Source organism: Gigantopelta aegis, chromosome 14, assembly GCF_016097555.1.
Source record: "Gigantopelta aegis isolate Gae_Host chromosome 14, Gae_host_genome, whole genome shotgun sequence".
NCBI classification, from domain to species: Eukaryota; Metazoa; Mollusca; class Gastropoda; order Neomphalida; family Peltospiridae; genus Gigantopelta; species Gigantopelta aegis.
In genome coordinates this window covers 40,032,259-40,056,681 of record NC_054712.1, presented here as the reverse complement: position 1 = coordinate 40,056,681, position 24,423 = coordinate 40,032,259, and the positions used below count along the sequence as shown (strand labels likewise).

Here is a 24,423-nt window from a genome sequence, read left to right as displayed (position 1 = left end):
CAGAAGCTATAATATAAAGTTTATACCTCATGTCATTGCCAAGTCTAATTGAGACTAATTTCTAGAACTGCTCAATACCTAGCATTTGTTGGAAACCTTTTTTGTCTTCAAGTCTTGAGAAGCCAAGATTGCTTCACACTCCAAAAAAAAAGAGAAGAATTTTGAGCCTTTGACATATGGCTATGTAAATAGTGCTGGGGTATGTCAGTAAACAATATATACAGAATTCTGTTCTGGCTTTTACTGTATGTGGTTACAATAAAAAAAGATATCAGTGTGCGTGAAAATTTAGTGTATGGGATTTGCTTGTGCTTTTGTATGACAAAGACTACTTAATAATCAACTGTAGCCTTTTAAGTGTTTAAATCACTGATGTCATTGAATTGATGGGGAAATTATCCTTGTTTCTTTGGCAACTGTTACTTGGGAGATGTTATATAATTGTAAAATTGACTAATGCAATGTGTTGTCCACAAAGTGTATTGCAGTACAGACCTGGTAAAAACATGAATGCATGTTCCACTTTTCTAGTTGAAATCATTTGTATTCATGTTTTGGTTTGGTTTTATTTTGTGTTTTTGTTTTTTTAGAGTGAAGTAATATATATATATATAAATATACATGTATTTTATACAGTAATCTATTTCTGCTTTGTAGAAGGTAAAAATTGTGAAATATGCTTTTGAAAATGTTTCAAGCATTGTATTTCTCTTCTTTAGCTTCAAGTAATGCAATCTGAAATATTTCACAATTTTGTAGCCTATATTATATTCTTGATGATTGTGTCATATCATTTTGTAGTAGTTATAAAAGAAATATAATGGTAAAAATGCAGAATTAAATCAAAAGAAAAATGAACAGAAAACTCAATTTGAAATAGTCATCTACCTGGTTGTATCAAAACAAGATAGAACCTAAAACTCAATTTGAAATAGTCATCTACCTGGTTGTATCAAAACAAGATAGAACTTAAAACTCAATTTGAAATAGTCATCTACCTGGTTGTATCAAAACAAGATAGAACCTAAAACTCAATTTGAAATAGTCATAACCTAAACTCAATTTGAAATAGTCATCTACCTGGTTGTATCAAAACAAGATAGAACCTAAAACTCAATTTGAAATAGTCATCTACCTGGTTGTATCAAAACAAGATAGAACCTAAAACTCAATTTGAAATAGTCATCTACCTGGTTGTATCAAAACAAGATTGAACAGAAAACTCAATTTGAAATAGTCATCTACCTGGTTGTATCAAAACAAGATAGAACCTAAAACTCAATTTGAAATAGTCATTTACCTGGTTGTATCAAAACAGATAGAACCTAAAACTCAATTTGAAATACGTCCACTACCTGAACACTGTATCTGGACAGGATAGAACTCATTTGCTCTGCCGGGTGAATTTGAAATAGTCATGGACCTGGTTGTTGGAATGGGTCATCAAGATAGAACCTAAAACGCTACTTGTCTCATGGATGTGCCATCATTCAAATAGCCATGCCAGGGCTTAGCCACAGTCCTCAATTTGAATTCTCACCTTTGTATCAAAACAAGTTAGAACAAAACTCAATTTGTGGTCATGGTTGTATCTGAAAAAACTCACATTCAACCCTAATCAAAACAAGATAGAACTAAAACTCAATTTGAACATACAAAGGAGATTCACATGCACCATGCAGTTTGAAATACAGGCTGGAGGTGCCCTGCTTAGTCAGTCACAAAAATTAGGTTAATTCTAGTAACTCAAATACTGTGTATAAAACACTCTTACATTTATTCATTTCAACTTACTTGTCATTCAGTGTGCACTGGGATCGATTCAATTAAGGCTTCAAAACACCAGTCACCATGGGCACAAAGGCTGTGGTATGTCATCTATCTGGGCTGTGCATGTCCAGGACAGTAGGGTTAGACTTGTCAAAATAAAATGTTTGGCATCATATTAGTGGTTAGTTTAGAGAATCAATGTGCCCTAGGGTGTTGTTTAACAAAACAAACTTTAACTTTCATTTATTCATGGCACGGCTTGGCCACACCTACCCACTTTGAGATTATCTGATATCCGATTAAGAATCTAGCTCATGGGTTGGAGCCATGCAGTACAATTGCCCTGAGCTGCGAACCCTCAAATAATGCTGTAATTAATCAATTTGCAAGGCATATTTACAAAATGTTATGACACATTCTGTTAACCATCTTGATTCATTCTCTCTATTTTTAGACAAGGTGTCTATAGAACTCTTTCATAGACTTTTGCTATATTTGTGCATGTGTTTACCGTATATTAACTTGTTTCATGTTGCATGGTACAGATCTTCCCATAGATGTGGATATGGTTGATGGATACGATAGCAATACAATGAAGATAATAGGTATGCTTTCTTTGTTGTCTTCAATCATCATACATTTCTTTGTCTTCTTTTTTGTTTACTCCCCTACCGGTCCAATCGGAGGGGACTATAGGTTTCATCTCTGTGTGTTTGTCCATCTGTCTATTCCTCCTTCGCACATATAGTTTCTGGATTTTTTTTAAATTTCAATGCTTCAAAGTGTCGAGCTGAAATTTTGTGTTTTGCTTTATTATGTAGAGTTACAGATTGGTGTGGAATCGACCCCCATTGGGCTATTTCTTATGCCAGCCAGTGCACCACGACTGGTATATCAAAAGCCGTGGTATGTACGATCCTGTCTGTGGGATGGTGCATATAAAAGATCCCTTGCTACTAATGAAAAAATGTAGCGGGTTTCTATTCTAAGACTATTTGTCAGCATTACCAAATGTTTGACATCCAGTATGCCGATAATTAATAAATTAATGTTCTCTAGTGGTGTTTTTAAATAAAACAAACTTTTTTTGTTCACAGGGATTTGACCATATTGCCTAGTAGGGGACATGTATTGCTTTAGCAGTACTCTCAAAATGCTTGTTTTTAATGGGTCTTTCTTATAATAACTTTATCTTGCATATTTATTGAGTCATTGTATTGTTTACAAAACCACATTTTTTTTTTTTAAATTGCATATACATGTACAATGTATGTAGTGTTCTATTTCTTAAAAATGTTTTTAAAAATGTATATTATATTGATACCATCATATACAGTTTGATATTTTTGTATTGCCTTCAAAGCATGGCGTTACAAACAAGTGTTTTTTTTGTTTTCTTGTTGGGGGGTGTGGGGGGGGGGGTCATTGCTAAATTTCTATTTGTTGATTTCGTCAATATTTAGCATGCATTTTGTCTATATCGGGGCTAAGAAGATCGTATTTCAAGTAAAGTTTGAGGCACTGGTCTAGAGATAATTTGGGGTGTTTTTTTGGACAATAACTAAGTTCATCTATCCAGCTTGTAACTGGAAATACATACAATGTATTATGAGGTTAAAGGTCAAGGTCACCAATCCTGCTGGTGAAACTATTTTGTTGCCATGTCAGTGTTCTCCAACCCCAGTAAGCGGCTTGTACACCCGCCAAGCTGAGAATTTGTGCTGCCAAGCTGAAGATTTTCACAGACGGGTCCGCCAAGCTGATAAAAAATGCTGCCAAGTCGAAAATCAGTCCGCTATGATGAAAAAAACTTCCGTCAGTTCTATTCACCTATCGCTATATTTAGCCTGTACTTGGACTTGGAGTATATAATAATAATATTCTAATTCAACACATTTGTAAGAACGAATCTGATTGGATCCCTGCTAAAAATTTCAGGTGGTAAAATCACCAATATACCAGTCGCAAAATGTCCACCTGTCGAACAAAATTAAAACCGGGCCTCCCCAATATCCAGCAGTGATAAAGCGGGAGTCGTTAAAGCCGCACACCCTAGTTCCATCCAGCGAAAATAAATTATAATTTGGTTAATCTACAAACCTGTAACACACTTAGATCACGTTTTTATCAAATGGAGTGAAAAAGCAGGTTTTATATCGATAAATACCATGGGATCCCCATGTCCCAATTGCTTGAAATAATTTTGAAAGTTAATATTCTGATGTCACCGGTAGATGTCGCTCGAAGCACAGCAATGCCTATGTCACGACATATTTCACAGACTTGGGATGCGTTCTTTTCACCTCTCCTGGACATGTTCCAACTGTTCTGTCCTGGTTGTATCCCCTCTCCAGATATCGTAAGACTTAGCAAAATTATTGGTTTTAAGGGTTTGTAACGTTTTGTATTGAGACACTTACTTGTCTGAACTTTATTGTTACTGAAAATGTTCACGAACTGTGAAGAAAAATCTCACAAATGAACAACAACAAATCGGATGTTGATTGCGCGAACCGTGCACAAGAAAACAAACCAAAACGATAACGGTCACGTGGTATACCAACGTCTGTGACATTGAAATGGAAATATCCCGTCTAAAAATAGATTAGACCTTGTCTGCTCAACGGTTTTTTCTCAAACGTGCGTGCGTTTTTAAGAAATACGAAAAATGCATTTTGTGGTATTACAAAAACCAGGATTACCAAGATTACCAAAAAACACTTCAGGTGAATGGAAATGTATATTCTAAATAATAAACGGTAAGTAAAGTGCAATTTTATTTGTGAAAAAATGGGCTTAATAGCGAAAAACAATGCCGTAATGGTTAACAACTAGCCGTAACTAGGGTGTGTCCCTTTGATACAAGCGGCACAATCTCAGCGGTGCAACGTAGATTGCCTCTCAACAGCTTGGCTACTCTAATCCAATCAGCAAGTGGTAATTTTTGACAGACAGCCACCCGTCACTTCATCATTGGCAATTTGCATATTATGATTTTTAGTAAATCTTAGTCCTTGCGAGTAATTGACAAGGGTCCAGGCAAATTTCATGCAAGGGAATGCTGGCTGTTGGCATGTTGAAAACCATAAATCGAGAATAATATTTTATGCAATGAAAGACGGCAAAATACTATCCCCAGATGCCAGGAAATCGCATCTATATGAGCTTTTATTTTCAAAAATTTCCGGGTGAGATTAGCTCACTGGCCGCACACATTTAGGCCTATGATCATCTAGGCCCTTCTACTTCAGCATGACCGGTGCCGGTGCTGGTGCAGCAGATCATGAGATAGATTATGGTTAACTTTATTTAAATCAACTATTAAATGCCAGAAAAAAAGCATCTTCCGGTGTGAGAGGGGGCGAACCCCTCACGAGCTCACACACACACACACACACACACACACACACACACACACACACACACACACACACCCCTCGTGGACTTCGGCCACATGTCCGCCAACCTGGTCGCATAAAAGTTGGAGAACACTGCATGTAATTAGTAAAGTTATACTGGATGGATTTTAGCATGTGTTTTTCCACTGGGACAGTGCATGGTGTAAAAACCTTTCTAAAAAATTTGGGTACATTCTTAAAAGTCAGTAATTTATCATTCATTTGGATTTTATAGTATGACATCTTATGCTACTGAAACCTTTTCTATTCATTCAGTTTGGTCGAATATTTAACATCGTTGTCATTGTTTTGAAAATGCTATGTATTCTTTAAAAAACAATGTATCAAATTGGAATTGTTACGGTTCAGTTATGTCATACTATGGTGGTATGTCTTAATTTGGGTATTTAACTGTCAATTGTCTAGGATTCAGTAAGGTTCCATTTTCAAGAAGGACTCATATACAATGTAGATAATAGGTTTGAGTTTGAACTTTAAAAATTTCATAAGCCTGATGTGCCATGATTTTAATTACACAGTTGGTATTTAGAATTGAGGATATGGAGGTTATTACATTAAATAATGGGACAAGTAAAAACCACTGGACAGTCGGCGTATTGTGTACTACGTATTTCTGAGTACTACTATTTTAATTACACAGTTGGTATTTAGAATTGAGGATGTGGAGGTTATTACATTAAATAATGGGACAAGTAAAAACCACTGGACAGACCGCGTATTGTGTACTACGTATTTCTGAGTACTACTATTGAGTTTTTTGGTATACATATACTGTGGGTAGATTTTTTATAAAATAATACTATTGATTTCACCATCAAGTTCTTATATTATATAAGTACATGTATACTGTGTAGATTGTTAATGAGATACCACTAGTTATTCCACCTACTGAGTTCTACTTATTGTATATCAGATATATCTACTTATTTTTCAGTTACCTACTGTGTATTGTAGATTGTATATGAGGTATATCTACTTATTTCAGTTACCTACTGTTGATTGTAGATTATGTATGAAGTATATCTACGTATTTCAGTTACCTACTGTGTATTGTAGATTGTGTATGAGGTATATCTACTTATTTCAGTTACCTACTGTTGATTGTAGATTGTGTATGAGGTATATCTACTTATTTCAGTTACCTACTGTTGATTGTAGATTGTGTATGAGGTATATCTACTTATTTCAGTTACCTATTATTGAGTTGTTCTATGTAAGTAGACTGTTGTTGTAGATTGTGTATGAGGTATATCTACTTATTTCAGTTACCTACTGTGTATTGTAGATTGTGTATGAGGTATATCTACTAATTTCAGTTACCTACTGTTGAGTTGTACTACATGTATGTAAGTACAAGTATACTGTTGTAGATTGTATATCAGGTATATCTACGTATTTCAGGTAACTACTTCTGGGTTCTGCTGTGCAAGTACTGGATCTTTGTGTGCATGGGGATGTTGCTGTTAATATCGATACAGAGCGTTGTCATCTACAGAATCATCTACATGATTTTCTTTCTCCTCTTTGTCATCACCTTCCAGGTATGTTATTCTACATATAGTTTACTAAAAAAAGAAAATTCATTTATGTTATTCTACCTAGTTTACTAAAAAAAGAAAATTCATGTACGTTATTCTACATATAGTTTACTAAAAAAAGAAAATTCATGTACGTTATTCTACCTAGTTTACTAAGTTCAGGTATGTTATTCTACCTAGTTTACTAAAAAAAGAAAATTCATGTACGTTATTCTACCTAGTTTACTAAAAAAAGAAAATTCATGTACGTTATTCTACCTAGTTTACTAAAAAAAGAAAATTCATGTACGTTATTCTACCTAGTTTACTAAAAAAAGAAAATTCATGTACGTTATTCTACCTAGTTTACTAAAAAAAGAAAATTCATGTACGTTATTCTACCTAGTTTACTAAAAAAAGAAAATTCATGTACGTTATTCTACCTAGTTTACTAAAAAAAGAAAATTCATGTACGTTATTCTACCTAGTTTACTAAAAAAAGAAAATTCATGTACGTTATTCTACCTAGTTTACTAAAAAAAGAAAGTTTTATCATGTTACTACCTAGTTTACTAAAAAAAGAAAATTCATGTACGTTATTCTACCTAGTTTACTAAAAAAAGAAAATTCATGTACGTTATTCTACCTAGTTTACTAAAAAAAGGTTTCAGGTATGTTATTCTTCCTAGTTTTATGAAATCAAATTTCAGGTAATGTTATTCTACCTAGTTTGCTGAAAAACATTTTCAGGTATGTTATTCTACCTAGTTTGCTAAATATCTCTCTTTGTTTTCAGTTACTGTGAAACAGGTTTTATTCGCCATCTTACATTTTTTAATTTTTGCTGATGATAATCATTGTTTTATTTCAGTTTTCCTACACATTATGGAGAGTGACAGTGTTCCTGTTTTGGTGGATTATCATAATTTTATGACTTGGGGATAATATCATTATCTGATGATAATAGTTTTATTTCAGCTTTCCTATAATTTTATGACTTGGGGATAATATCTTTATCTTATGATAATCTTGGTTTTATTTCAGCTTTCCTACACATTGTGGAGAGTGACATTGGTCCTGTTTTGATGGGTTGTCATATTAGTTGATGATAATCGTTGTTTTATTTCAGCTTTCCTAAACATTGTTGAGATAGACAATGTTGCTATTTTGATGGATTGTCATATTATATGATGAGAATCATTGTTTCATTTCAGCTTTCTTACACATTGTGGAGAGTGACAATGTTCCTGTTTTGGTGGGTTGTCATAATCTACTCCATGTTCGTCCTCATCATCATCTACACCTACCAGTTCCACCAGTTTCCAAACTACTGGCACACGACAACTGGTTGGGACAATGAGACGTAAGTGTTTGGTAAATGTAATTTAGTAATTTGTGGGCAACTTCAGTTCTGTAATCTGATATTTTCCTTTCTAAAGCTAGATTCCATTAGAACAGTAATATTTGTGGTGAAACAACAATCAAGTTAATATATAAAAATTAAATATATCTTGATTTTTGTTGTTGATAAAACAGTCAAATTTATTATCAAATTAGCTGTCACAATCATTCTGCCATTGTTATCAAACAAAAATACTTGTCGAAAATCACTTTTCAAATCAAAATCAAAATTCCTGGGTATTTCCATTGAAAAAACAAAAACTAAATCCACCATAGTCTCAGTTAATCTATCTTCTACTGTTTTATTATTATTTCCCATCAGTGCCTTGTGCAAAATTTAATAGTGAAAAAATATGTGTTGGGCGGGATGTAGTCCAATGGTAAAGCACTCACTTGATATGCTGTCTGTCTGTGATCGATCCCCGTCGGTGGGCCCATTAGACTATATATTTGACATAGTCCAATGGTAAAGCACTCACTTGATATGCTGTCTGTCTGTGATCGATCCCCGTCGGTGGGCCCATTAGACTATATATTTGACATAGTCCAATGGTAAAGCACTCACTTGATATGCTGTCTGTCTGTGATCGATCCCCGTCGGTGGGCCCATTAGACTATATATTTGACATAGCCCAGTGGTAAAGCACTCACTTGATATGCTGTCTGTCTGTGATCGATCCCCGTCGGTGGGCCCATTAGACTATATATTTGACATAGTCCAATGGTAAAGCACTCACTTGATATGCTGTCTGTCTGTGATCGATCCCCATCGGTGGGCCCATTAGACTATATATTTGACATAGTCCAGTGGTAAAGCACTCACTTGATATGCTGTCTGTCTGTGATCGATCCCCATCGGTGGGCCCATTAGACTATATATTTGACATAGTCCAATGGTAAAGCACTCACTTGATATGCTGTCTGTCTGGGATCGATCCCCATCGGTGGGCCCATTAGACTATATATTTGACATAGCCCAGTGGTAAAGCACTCACTTGATATGCTGTCTGTCTGTGATCGATCCCCATCGGTGGGCCCATTAGACTATATATTTGACATAGTGCAATGGTAAAGCACTCACTTGAAATATGCTGTCTGTCTGTTGTGATCGATCCCCATCGGTGGGCCCATTAGACTATATATTTGACATAGTGCAATGGTAAAGCACTCACTTGATATGCTGTCTGTCTGTGATCGATCCCCATCGGTGGGCCCATTAGACTATATATTTGACATAGTCCAATGGTAAAGCACTCACTTGATATGCTGTCTGTCTGTGATCGATCCCCATCGGTGGGCCCATTAGACTATATATTTGACATAGCCCAGTGGTAAAGCATTTGCTCGATGCACGGTCTATCTGGGATCGATCCTCGTTGGTGGACCCATTGGGCTATTTCTCGTTCTAGCACCACGACTGGCATATCAAAGACCATGGTATATACTACCCTGTCTGTGGGATGGTGCATATAAAAGATCCCTTGCTGCTAATCGAAAAAGAGTAGCCCATGAAGTGGCGACAACGGGTTTCCTCTCTCAAAATCTGTGTGGTCCTTAACCATATGTCTGACGCCATGTAACCGTAAACAAAATGTGTTGAGTGCATCATTAAATAAAACATTTCCTTCCTTGTTTGCAGTCTGAAGGATATTGGTCTGGAGCAGTATGGCATCAGGGGGCTGTTTCTAAGGCTGCTGACGCCCACAAGTTTCCTCATCGTCGTCATCATCCAGGTGCACTACTTCCACACACCATTCCTCAAGATGAGTGCCCTTGACAGATACAGGTCGGTTACTTTGACGTCTAATTGTCTATATAGTCCTTCCCACAGGGAACGCCTTTTTTCATTATATGGAATTTACTACAAGTTATTTATTTCTGAGCTGATTGTTTTCTAAATTGCACACAAAAATAGTATTTTTTTGTTATTTCCAAATCTGGTTTTAAAGGGGTTTCCAGTTTAGAGAGGTTCTGTTCTGTATTAATATTTCAAAACGGATTTTGAAAAATATCCAATTTGAGGAAATTCTGGTTTACTGAGGGGCTGATTTTGAAGAGCTTTTCCTGTATTCTTTTTTTTATTTATATCTGAATTTATATCTGAATTGTCATCCATTGTAATATATGTAACTGATGGAATTCTTTATGTACTCTGATTTATTTTGGATGTCCATTGTTTAACACATTTTGAGTTGATGTATTTTTCATGCTGGAAGATTGTGGGCATTCAATTTTCCTGTACTAGTCACTGATTCATACTAAAAACGTACATAAAACGTAATAATGTTTTTATTTCAATATTTGGACTCTTTTATTATAAATCTTTTAATAATTAAGAAAGTAGTGTATTTATTTGAAGATTTCTTACTCTTTTAATGCATTAGCAAAAATACTGTGTGTTATGTTAAAACACTGGTTCTATAATTTCATCTACCTGTTAACTACATCTAATATGTTTGTTTTTTTCAGTTAAAACAAGCACATTGTCATTTTGATTTAGATCCATTTAAGGATTGTTTGTTATTTCTTTTACATTCATCGAGGTATGAACAAAAAAAATATAATCTTCAATCTGTGAATTGGCAATACCATTCACCCAGATGAACGTAAAAAAAAAGAAGAGACAATCCTTATAATTAAATTTAAAGTATACTTACACTAAAAGTTCATATTTTATTTTGAATTTTTATTTTTTGGGTTCTAATTAATAAAGCTCAATAAGACAAAGTACCAATATAAAGTGACGTCTGCAGATTTGACATTACCTGACAACGTAATTTTTACGTTCATCAAGAATTTAACAAACTCACGTTGCTATGGCTGAACCAATGAGATAACGTTAAATCGTGTAGTATGTAATGGAAATATATTTAATTATTATGAAATAAAGAAAACTTCTGAAAAGTGATTTTAATAAATTATTAAATTATTTTTATTGTCTTTTTAAAAATATTAACTTTGTGACCTTGAATTTAATATTTTCTCTTTCTTTAATGAAGAGTAATTGATCTTACTAACATTGTATTCTTGTTAACATTAATAAAGATAAAAATTATTCTGTGACAGTTTATACTATGATTATCTTAGCAAATATTTACTGTGTATTTCCTTTTCCCATCACATGAATGGCAAACTGCTTAAAAGCACCAAGATTCATTGCTAATTGTTAACAGACAAAAAGAACTGGCATACCCTGCAAAACCCCAAATCATTCCTGTTAAGTATTGGTATCAAGACCCTATAAAACTCGTCACTCATTCTCGTAGGACATGGGTGAGATTTAGCTAGTTGTGTCTCATTCTGTGGTCCATTTTGGTGCTTTTCATTTCTTTTTTGTTTTGTTGGCAGAATACATTTTATTCCACTGCTCACAATGTGCTCATGTATCTATATCAAGTGGTGGTATCATGTCCACTTACACACAAACATGTTGAGGTGATGTGGTAAATTGTCTCCCTTGGATAATTGGAAAGTTACATTCTGTATCTGGTTCAAGTCTTTCGTATAATTAATAAGATTAAGTTAAACTTTTATACATATTGTCTTTGATAGAAGTAATAAGATTAAGTTAAACTGTTATATATATTGTCTTTGATATAAGTAATAAGATTAAGTTAAACTTTTATACATATTGTCTTTGATATAAGTAATAAGATTAAGTTAAACTGTTATATATATTGTCTTTGATATAAGTAATAAGATTAAGTTAAACTGTTATATATATTGTCTTTGATATAAGTAATAAGATTAAGTTAAACTTTTATACATATTGTCTTTGATATAAGTAATAAGATTAAGTTAAACTTTTATACATATTGTCTTTGATATAAATAATAATATTAAGTTAAACTTTTATACATATTGTCTTTAATGTAAATAATAAGATTAAGTTAAATTTTATACACATGTCCTGTGATACTTAATTACATAAATTCCAATGTATTGACCTTAGCCAAGGCTTAAAATTAACACAGTGGCAGACAGCAAATACCACTCAAACTGTACAATTTGAATTTTTGGTAATCTTTTTCACAAGCAGCCTTGACTATCCATCTTATTTTTAAACAAAATTTCAAATATATCAAGAATTCTTCATTTTCAAAAGCAACAATGCAAATCTTATGTTTTTATTCACATTTGTTTCAAGTCTTGCACATTGTTGTTAAAAAAGTTAAATTTTGAGACTAATTTCTCGAACTGGGCCCCGTTTTATGCAGCGATCTCAGTGCTATGATCACCAGAAGTACACTTTAAGTTGATCTTAGCACTAAGATCGCTACGTAAAATGGGGCCCGACTTCTCACTTTCTTTTGCATTTGCATCCGTCTTAAAATCTGAGAAGCAAAGATTTTTTTTTTGCACTTTTTTTGCACTACCCATAACTAATTTCAAGCCTTGGCTTAGTTCCCATTCATCAGGAATTTATTGATAATCAGTTTCCAGTGTGCAATTTTTGTTTAAAAAATTTAAGTGTTATAAGGACTCCCTGTTTGCAAATCTTTAGAGCCCGCCATCAACCCAGCGAGCCCTGCCGTGCATCTCCAGTAGAACAGAAGATACACTAAATGTTTTGCATGAAACCATAAAAAAATATTGCTATTCAAGACTGTGGTTTAACAGGATTTTGAGATATATGTTGACTGTCAATTTGAAGAATCAATGTAATTTGTATAAATAATTTTTACGAGCCATGTGGCCTCGATGCTAGCTAGGCTAGAGAGTCCTATATGATTTTTGCAAGCCTCGGGTACTTGGACTCACCTCAAAATCGCATACTGAGTTTATGTTAATATTGAAATATATAATTAGATTTACAGTTTGTAATTTTATTAAATATAATTTGTCTGACCATAAAAAGATGACTGGACAATTCAGTATTTATTAATTGTTCAGTCTTATAATTATATTATAATATACAGTTATGTTATGCTCTTTTATGGTATTTATTTATGTTGTGTCGACATAACTATCAGGACATTGGTGGAAACAGTGTAATAAAAATTACTTACTTTATTAAAAGAATTGGTGCCACATGATATTAAAATATATTAAATTATTATTAAACATTTGAAAACTAGCCACTGTCAGAAAGTGATCTTTTAAAGACAAATGGTTGTTTAAAACAAATCATCTATTGGGTATGTTTGACTAATAATACTTTTTAAACATTAATTATAACATTAAGGTAAACAGATGTTTTAAAAGCAATTTCATTTACTGTCATTAAAGCTTAAGAGGGCTATTTTTAGATGTAACAGTCTATACCAAAATTTTCTAGTGAAGTGCAAATTGATTAGCAACTACTGTTTAATGTTGTAAAATTGTGTAGCGAATCACGACGCGATACTGAACAAACTGTTCCCTGTATATATTTTCAGTGGGTATAAAGAAAGATAAAATATAAGGATAAGTTGTCTACTGTAACAGGGGCGGCACAGTGTAAAAAGTAGTGGTACAGCTCGTGGTTGCCAGAGTCGCCTTTCAACTTACTTGTAAGGACATTTTCACAGATATAACAAATAAAACCCCCACACACACACACACAAAAGTGGTATGGTCATGCCGTACTGGCCTTACCGTCTGCGCCGCCCCTGTGTAAACGAGCAACGACAACCTAAATTAGCTATGCATTTTAGAATTGAAGATTAAAAATGTTAATTGTATTCTGCTTCTGTTGTAGGAATGAAGATGCAGTGGACAATGGCCACACTGATTACACAACTGATGAAACAGGAGCAACCACCACTGACACCGAGGGTGAACTCCAGCGCCGAACAAGACGTACGAATCTTTCAAACAGTCGCGATCGTTGTTTAATCTGACGACCAGTCTTTTAGTCACTTGAAGTTGATTTTTGTGCTTACATCAGACCTTGTCATTTAAGTCAGCTATCACACTCGCTTCCCATCATTCTGCTGAGACTACAGGCCCATAGCCAATGGGGGGTCGGGGGTCGGTTGATATGCCCCCGGGACACCCCCCTCCCCCCCCCCCCCCCAAGCAACATGTGAGGCACAAAGTGCCTCACCATAAACCTAAACGACCTCCCCCCTGGACTAGTTCAAAAAGAATAATTTTTGGCTCCCCTTATCATGTGATTTCTTTTCAACTTAGCCTGACCTCAAACAAATTACATTCTCTCCCCCCCCCCCCTCCCCCCCCCCCCCCCCCCCATGTTAGTAGACTGGTCTGAACATCTCAACAGTCTGGAACAGAAAGCAGACAACTAATTGGAAGATTTTAAGCCATCCCATTGGCTGTTGGGATGTTCGGACCCGTCTACTAACATAGTGGGGAAATGCCTGAGATTCTTTTTAATCGTTTGCCATTGTTAATACCTTAAGCAATTAGGTCAATATATACAGAATAATTAGTTAATGACATAGGATATCAGCTTTATCTTGTGATGGTCAACTGACAAGAAATGTCTCTGTTCATACTAATTTGTATCTGTTTCGCATTGGTAATGATGGATAATGTTCTTGTTCTGTTAGCTCCATGTTCATCTATATACAAAATATAACAAACCCTATTGCACTATTTTATATCTATATACAAAATATAACAAACCCTATTGCACTATTTTATATCTATATACCAACTATAACAAACCCTATTGCACTATTTTATATCTATATACAAACTATAACAAACCCTATTGCACTATTTTATATCTATATACCAACTATAACAAACCCTATTGCACTATTTTATATCTATATACCAACTATAACAAACCCTATTGCACTATTTTATATCTATATACAAACTATAACAAACCCTATTGCACTATTTTATATCTATATACAAACTATAACAAACCCTATTGCACTATTTTATATCTATATACAAACTATAACAAACCCTATTGCACTGTTTTATATCTATATACAAACTATAACAAACCCTATTGCACTGTTTTATATCTATATACAAACTATAACAAACCCTATTGCACTATTTTATATCTATATACAAACTATAACAAACCCTATTGCACTATTTTATATCTATATACAAACTATAACAAACCCTATTGCACTATTTTACATCTATATACAAACTATAACAAACCCTATTGCACTATTTTACATCTATATACAAACTATAACAAACCCTATTGCACTATTTTATATCTATATACAAACTATAACAAACCCTATTGCACTATTTTACATCTATATACAAACTATAACAAACCCTATTGCACTATTTTATATCTATATACAAACTATAACAAACCCTATTGCACTATTTTACATCTATATACAAACTATAACAAACCCTATTGCACTATTTTACATCTATATACAAACTATAACAAACCCTATTGCACTATTTTACATCTATATACAAACTATAACAAACCCTATTGCACTATTTTACATCTATATACAAACTATAACAAACCCTATTGCACTATTTTACATCTATATACAAACTATAACAAACCCTATTGCACTATTTTATATCTATATACAAACTATAACAAAACCCTATTGCACTATTTTACATCAATATACAAACTATAACAGACCCTATTGCACTATTTTATATCGGTTTAGCAGATTTGCATCGAGAGATAACATTCCTGTTTTCTTAGCTCCACATTCATCTATATATGAAATGTAGTCCAAACCTTATTACTGGGCCGTAGTATGGTCCAGACCTTGGAAGGGCAAGGTTGAATATGAACCTAACTGACAGTTTTTGTGTACATTTTCTGTGAAAACCTGTGTGAATAGCATAATATTGCACTGTAAAAAGTTTGTTTAACCTCATTAGGGATAGGGTTCTGATTTTATCTCATTATGAAATACAACACAAACCCTATTGTGGTGTTTTGTATCTGTTGCAGGTTGGCGTAGATGGATCACGTTCTTGTTCTTCAAGATATGGCACAAATCCAGCAGATACTGGGAAACAGCGTCTACGTTTCTGTGGCGACTCACTGAAATCCATTTCTTCAAAGTGGTTGCTTTTATCATCTTACTTGTAGCTGTTGAAGAGGTATGTCACAGGCATTGAAATATACTTATATAGTACCTAGTAACCCATGTACAGTGAATGAATGAACAAACGAACAAAGAGGTATGTCACAGGCATTGAAATATACTTATATAGTACCTAGTAACCCATGTACAGTGAATGAATGAACAAATGAACAAAGAGGTATGTCACAGGCATTGAAATATACTTATATAGTACCTAGTAACCCATGTACAGTGAATGAATGAACAAACGAACAAAGAGGTATGTCACAGGCATTGAAATATACTTATAGAACCTAGTAACCCATGTACAATGAATGAATGAACAAACGAACAAAGAGGTATGTCACAGGCATTGAAATATACTTATAGAACCTAGTAACCCATGTACAATGAATGAATGAACAAACGAACAAAGAGGTATGTCACAGGCATTGAAATATACTTATAGAACCTAGTAACCCATGTACAATGAATGAATGAACAAACGAACAAAGAGGTATGTCACAGGCATTGAAATATACTTATAGAACCTAGTAACCCATATACAATGAATGAATGAACAAACAAACAAAGAGGTATGTCACAGGCATTGAAATATACTTATATAGTACCTAGTAACCCATGTACAATGAATGAATGAACAAATGAACAAAGAGGTATGTCATAGGCATTGAAATGTGCATAGTAATTATAGTCCATCCCATCCTACAAAAAATGTTTTTTGTAAATAATTTCAGTTTCGTTTGAGGTAAGGAGAAAAGTGAAAGTGTTTTGGAAATAACAAAAAAGAATGACTATTTTTGTGTGTAATTTAGAAAACAATCTCCTCAGAAATAAATAACTTTTAGTAAATTCTATAGTATGTAAAAAGGCGTTTCCTGTGGGAAGGACAATATAGTATTCCATGTACAATGAATGAATGAATGAAGAGGTACATGTATGTCACAGGCATTGAAATATGCATAGTACCTATAGTCCATCCAATCCTACAAAAATGTTTTTTGTAAATAATTTCAGTTTGGTTTGACTTAAGGAGGAAAGTAAAAATGTTTTAGAAATCACAAAAAAACCCAACTATTTTTGTGTGTAATTTAGAAAACAATCTGCTCAGAACTAAATAACTTATAGTAAATTTCATAGTATGAAAAAAAGCATTCCCTGTGGGAAGGACAATAGTATTCCATTTACAACAAGGGTGTAACGAATACACATGGTGGCGAATACGATACATATCACGAATATGAGGTAACAAATTAGAATATATATTTATGTCCATGAATTCAAAAGTGAAAAGGTTTTGCAGATAGGAAGAACAGTCTTTATTTCTTTTTTAATTTAAAGTAAAAACTTATTAAACATGGGTGGGAGGTTTTTTTTAAAGTTTTTTTGACAGAAGCAAAATCAAGGTACACATAGGGTACCAGTCCAATGCATTAAATAAAAAAGGATTGGTCTATGCACTTGATCTACTACAAAACCAGTCTGGACTATCAAAACAATCGAATCGGTTTTGCCTTTTGGTTACTGTCAATTAGAAACATAAATTGTACAGTTAGCATTACATAATATTATATGTATTCGTGTATTCAGTTCAGCTAGTGACGAATACGAATGCAGCTACAATGTAGATCGCTGTCGGTGCACCAAACATTCAAGTATATTGTTACACCCTTAATGTACAATGAATGAATGAATGAATGAATGAATGAATGAACGAATAAACAAATGAAGAGGTATGTTACAGGCATTGAAATATGCATAGTACCTAGTAGTCCATTTACAATGAACGAATTCAATTGTAATTAATCAATCAATTATACTGAAAGTTTAGCGTGCACCCAGCACAAAGAATACATCATATATTGGAAGTGAAATAAATGTAGTACCTAGTGTATATTTAAAATGAATGAAAGATATCAATCAGTCAATCAATCAAAACATGAAAATGAGCAATACCCCAGCAAACTATAAGTAAGTTTATGTGGTAACTGACTGTGTACCATGAATTAAAGGGGTGTTCAAAGATATCAATATCTGCTGTCAATCAAAACATTGAAAATGAGAAATAACCATGCAAACTACAAGTAAGTTTATGTAGTAACTGACTTGTACCATGCTCCTAAGTTATGTTTTATTATGTGATATGGAAGTTTTGTCCAATGAGAGATAGGGTTTAAAATGTGTACGGTTATACCTATTTATTGCACACTTTTGTCAAAGGGAAAACAACCTAAGCATTGTACTTCAAAATGTGGTCTACTTTCAGATGTGTGCTATCAGTGCTGTGTATGTGATTGTGATCAGTGTAATACTGCCGATATCTCACAATCACATAATGCTTTCTCACCTTGCTCATGTACATATTTATTGCACACTATTGTCATTAGGGAAAACAACTTATTGTCATTAGGGAAAACAAGCTTAATCATGGTACTTTGAAATGTGGTCTACTTTCAGATGTGTGCTATCAGCGCTATGTATGTGATTCTGATTGGTGTAATAATGCCGATATCTCGCTGTCACGTAACGCTGTCTCACCTCGCTCATGTACATATTTATTGCACACTATTGTCATTAGGGAAAACAACCTAAGCATGGTACTTTGAAAATGTTGTCTACTTTCAGGTGTCTGCTATCAGCGCTGTGTATGTGATTCTGATCGGTGTAATACTGCCGATATCTCGCTGTCATGTAATGCTATCTCACCTTGCTCAGATATGGACGATGCTTGTCATTCTGGCAAAGATGCTGTACCAGCTGAGATTGGTCAAAACTGATTACTGGTTATCAAACTGCACCGTAAGTAGTGTTAACATTTGTGTCTTTTATGGCCACGCAAAATTATCAATATTTTCATGAGCTGACCAAAAAAAAAAAATATATATATATATATATGTTAATAAAAATAGTCCATACAAAATAATAATTTTTGATGTACAGTGAAACCTCTCAAAACCGGACACTCTGTAAACCGGAATTCCCTCAAAACCGGATTTTTTTTCATGGTCCCTTTTTAAATATATGTACAGAAGAGAACCTCTCTAAACTGGATACCTCTTAAATCCGGACTTTTTACTTGGTCCTGAGGGTGTCCAGTTTAGAGGAATTTCACTGTACAATTTTATGTGGGAGGAGTAGGGTAGCAAACACAGAGTGTTCTTCAAATATTGAATTTGGGGATTTTTAAAAAGTATTTCTGCCATGATTGTAAAAATTATGTAATATGGATAATTTTGGATTAGATCTCATTGTGTGTTTCCAACCTAAAATCTGGTACTCGCGGAAGAATGGAATCTTACTAAATTCACAGCCTAGTATTCTTTGTACACTTTTTAAAAATGTTAATCATTTCAAAAAGCTTCTCATTTATCATGTTTAATGCTTAAAAACAGTCAAATGTTAACATTGTTCTGGTTTGTGTTTACTAGTCAAGCCAATGGGGACATCCTGCAACTAATAAGGTCTTCTTTTCCAAAACGTCATCATTAATATATACATCATAAACGTTGAATCATTTCATGGCATCTGTCGAGTTATTCCTTGGGTTTTGTACATGTAATTTCAACATTGTTTTAAATCTATCTCCAGGGTTAGGTTTAGGATTAGAATCAGGGTCAGGTTAGAGTTAAGGTCAGGGCCCGTGCTTATAAAAGTTTTAGAGTCCAGACTCAATCTTAAATGATGTCACACACATGCAATTTGTATGGCGTTGCCATGACGTTACTGTCTCAGACTCTAATAGAGTCTCAAGTCTAGACTCTAAAAGTTTTATAAGCACCAAGCCTGGATCAGGTTTAGAACCTTCAGAATAGCAGACCTTTGAAGTAATGATTCTTTTGACATTCAGACATACGGTCAAACTAATATGTACCACATTATAAAAAAAAATATCACAGCAATGCATTAATTTTAGTTCAGGTTTTTTAATGTCCTTATAGCATGATTTTTGTACGTTTTACTATGTCCATTATTTATTTATACATTTGCTATGGAAACCAAAATTACAACTTTCACTTGTCTTGTGGACATTGGTTTTGTAATAGATGTATTGCTTTATTTCAGTATCTTGGTGATGTTATCAGTAACACAACAGGGGGATATAATTTTACAAACTTGAATATGGTAAATACAGGCACTGTTGTTTTAGTCGGTATCATAACTCAGTTCCTTGGCCAGTTCAAAACTCAGTTTATTTTAATTCAGTAATGTTGAAACCCGATGCATTCCATTTATGAAGTGAACTTTTTTTTTTCTTACCAGGACCCATGCTTATAAAACTTTTAGAGTCCAGACTTTTTAATGATGTCACACGCGTACAATTTGTATGGCGTTGTCATGACATTAGTGTCTCAGACTCTATTAGTCTCGAGTCTAGACTTTAAAAGTTTTATAAGCACCAGGGCCCCGTTCCACATAGTGATCCTAGCCCTAAGATCATCATAAGTGCATAACTACTGTATGCACTTAAGGTGATCTTAACATTAAGATCGCTTCGTGGAATGGGACCCAGGCTAGGTACTCAATGTTGAATTTTGATGTTGACATACTGTGAATTATAAACTAATTGAAATCAGTTTAATCACATAATAAGTATAATATGTGAATTAAAGACATTAATAAACATTCATTTTGAAAATAAATTTCAACCCTTATAAAGAGTTAATTGTTTTTAAATTTCAACCCGTATAGACAAAGCATATTTACATTTAAAAAAAGAAGAAAGTAAATACATTGTATTCCATGTTTGTGGTTAATGTTATACTTGGTTAATAACAATTCCTATTGGTCGATTCAGCTGTTATGTTTTATACGGTGACAGTTTCGTTGGTGTTTTTTGTCTCGCCTTTACAAAGTAAAAAGGCAAGATATGGGTATGTCGGCATCAGCTTTTGCCATAAAGTTTAATGTTAAAGTTTCGCGTTCAGATAGTTTCTTACAAACTGTAAGTGCTAGGTCAATGAAACTTGGTATATAGTTTGCATCAATGGATGATCATCATAGTCCATCAGAAATGTTTATTGCGGGCAAGACATTTAATTACACAAAATTCTTGTTTTTAAAAATCCTGAAATGTTTTATAAGATTACAGTTTTTGTTAGTAATGTGATTTATTAGTCAGAGATGAATTCTTGAGTTTTTTCCCTCCCGAAAACTATTCTTGTTCAATTCTTTGATGAAAACTTCAAAAGAATCCACTACTTTTCAAACCCTAACGAAAACTATTGGTGACATCGAATACAGTGAAATAAGATAAAATCTACACAGTGTTTTTCAGTGTTACCAGGGCCCGGTAACTTCAAAAGACGTCATGTGTGCCACACATTACTTCAAAATGAATACACTGTTACCACCCAGTTGAATTTATAGGTAGGATCCTTCATGCTTTTATGTTACCAGGCTTGATGAATTTATAGCTTACTTACACATGCTTTATGTTTCCAGGCCCAGTCATTTTCTTGACCATTTCCATCTCAAATTGGTGACATCGAATACAGTGAAATAAGATAAAATCTACACAGTGTTTTTCAATGTTACCAGGGCCCGGTAACACAAAGCACTTGGTAACACTTACGTCAGATGTGTGCCACACATTATGTATGGTGTATGTTTGATGTAAGTGTTACACATGCTTTATGTTACCAGGCCCAGTTGAATTTATAGGTAGGATCCTTACACATGCTTTATGTTACCAGGCCCAGTTGAATTTATAGCTAGGATCCTTACACATGAGTAAATTTTAAGTATATATTGTTGTCTTGTCTTTACGAAGTAAAAATGCAAGATATAGGTTTTTCCTATAGTGGTGAAACCATCAATTTTTATGTTTCAAGTTTTAAACATTTTAGTTTCACGTTTTAGATTGGTTTCTCACAAATTATAAAACCTAGATCAATGAAACTTGGTTTATAGTTGCACCTATGGATGTTCATCACAGTGCATTGAAAAGGTTTATGGTAGACGAGATGTTTAATTCTGTGGACTGGCCAAAGAATGTAAAGTTATGTTGCAGCCTATAGATCTATATGTTACTAACAGCATCTTTCACTTAGAGTTCTCAAGAGTGTTAGCATGTGTTGACGTCACAGGCGCGGATCCAGAATTGTTTGCAGGGTGGGGGTTTTCATGCTGGGGTGTCATTAAACATTCATTCATTCGTTCACTCATTCATTAAAATAAGTGAAAACAAAATTGTTGTTCTGAGAAGGGGGTGAGTGGTCAAGACCCCCTTGATCAATCCCCCCTGGATCCACGCCTGCTTCATGTGACAGATTTGTAGTAGGCCTATAACACTTTGGGTGCATGTGTTAATATTGTATGTAACAGTTACCAGCATGCGAATACTTTGTCGTACAAAATGTATATCAGTTTCAGTTTGTATTATAAATCATGGGGGAGGGACTGACCCCATATAACCATAAATAAAATGTGTTGAGTGCGTCGTTAAATAAAACGTTTCCTTCCTTTCCTTCATGGGGGAGGGAAGAGATGTGTGCATATAAATTTCACTTTCATGCCTAAACTCGAGTCGTGAAATTTTTATGCATGCTTTATTTTCTTTGCAGATACCAATCATCGTTCATCAAATTTAGACATTGCTAACAAATGTAAATAAGGGTGTAATGTGGTCTGAAAGGTGTGGGGGGGGGGGGGGGGGGCGATAAGAACCTAGCAGACATTTGCCTTGGATACCTATATGAATCATCTAATTATGCACTGGGAAAAAGGTTTTTGCCTGAATCTTATCCCAGCCTAAGGTATATACACATGTATATTTGCGGAGAAACCCCCCATCACCCCCTCCACCAACCCATTGCAATATTAAATTGGTTCACAGTACATAATGGGCCTAACAACCGTCCTGCAGCCACTCTTGTGTTCACTGAATAATGGAATGTTATCCTTAAATAAAACACAGAAAATGAAATGTTATTATATCATGGACAAAAGATTTAGGTGTATTTCAAACTATTGATTGTTGTTTGTAATTACAAATTAAAAATAAATAAATTGTGTTGTGTGTTTGTGTGTGCGCGTGTGTGCACCGTGTGTGTGAATTTATCGATGTGTAACAGTCACTATACAATTTTGAACACATTGTGACTTCGTCCATAAATTGATAAAAATTAAAAATTATTCCTATTTTGCATGGGGCCTTTATTTAACAGCTCCAGATTAACAGCATGTATATATTTGTCAGTAGTGTCAAATTGTTAGTGTATGACAAAATTGTAGTCTAGTATAAACTCTGTGTTGTCAGAATGTGTAATATATATTGATGGAAAGAAATAAAGGATCACTCACAAATGATAATAGCAATTAGTTATTACTGCAACCAAAACCAGGCATCAATTTAAGTCGGGGGTGGGATGTGGCCCAGTGGTAAAGCGTTCGATTGATGCACGGTGGGTTTTGGGTCGATCCCTGTTGAGGAGCCCATTTGGGCTGCTTCTCATTCCAGCCATTACACCACGACTGGTATATCAAAGGCCATGGTATATGCTATCCTGTCTGTTGGATTTTGCATATAAAAGATCCCTTACTACTAATGGAAAAATGTAGCATATGCACCACAACTGGTCAAAGGCTGTGGTATATGTTTTCCTGTCAGTGGGAAAGTGCATATAAAAGATCCCTTGCTGCATTAGGACAAATGTATCAGGTTTCCTCTGATGACTACGAGTCAGAATTACCAAATGTTTGACATCCAATAGCTGATGATTTATTAATCAATGTGCTCAAATGGTGTCGTTAAACAAAACAAACTTATTACATGTCAGTGTTCGAGATTAAACATTTTGGCCAGTATCCCAGTTGGATACTAACATTTCAAAATCTGGTATCCCACCTGAGAATTTAGTATTATATGGCATCCCAGTTGGATACTAACATTTCAAAATCTGGTATCCCACCTGAGAATTTAGTATTATATGGTATCCCAGTTGGATACTAACATTTCAAAATCTGGTATCCCACCTGAGAATTTAGTATTATATGGTATCCCGGTGGGATACTGGCTTCTTGAAGTCTGGTATCCAAAATTAAATTCTGGTATCCCCGGGATATCGGGATACCGTTAATCTCGAACACTGCATGTATGCTAGAAATGAATTAAATTTCATCTAAAACTCAATGTGATCTCTTATTTCATTCCTTCAGTTGGGTATATTCCTTCAGTCAGGTATATTGTGCTTATAAGTTCATCGCCACTTTATTATAACTATATTTACCTGTTTTGGTACGTGACAGTTTTGTAAAGAAATGTATCAAACTGTCAGCATTTTAGTATTATAAATAGGGTAACTGCATGCAAAATATTTGTGA

The 24,423-nt window shown here is 34.2% G+C and overlaps 1 protein-coding gene across 1 annotated transcript in view; it reads left to right on the top strand.

Annotated features, from left to right (window-relative positions):
• Window positions 1–2,318: 2,318 nt before the first annotated feature.
• Window positions 2,319–24,423, top strand: part of LOC121389238 (piezo-type mechanosensitive ion channel component 1-like) — a 112,627-nt gene continuing 90,522 nt past the window's right edge. Inside the window, 8 exon segments of the mRNA XM_041520836.1 lie at window positions 2,319–2,375; window positions 6,591–6,730; window positions 7,921–8,069; window positions 9,747–9,893; window positions 13,788–13,888; window positions 15,966–16,117; window positions 18,727–18,900; window positions 20,164–20,223. Of these exon segments, the coding sequence (XP_041376770.1) occupies window positions 2,336–2,375; window positions 6,591–6,730; window positions 7,921–8,069; window positions 9,747–9,893; window positions 13,788–13,888; window positions 15,966–16,117; window positions 18,727–18,900; window positions 20,164–20,223 (963 nt within the window). The 5' untranslated portion in view covers window positions 2,319–2,335.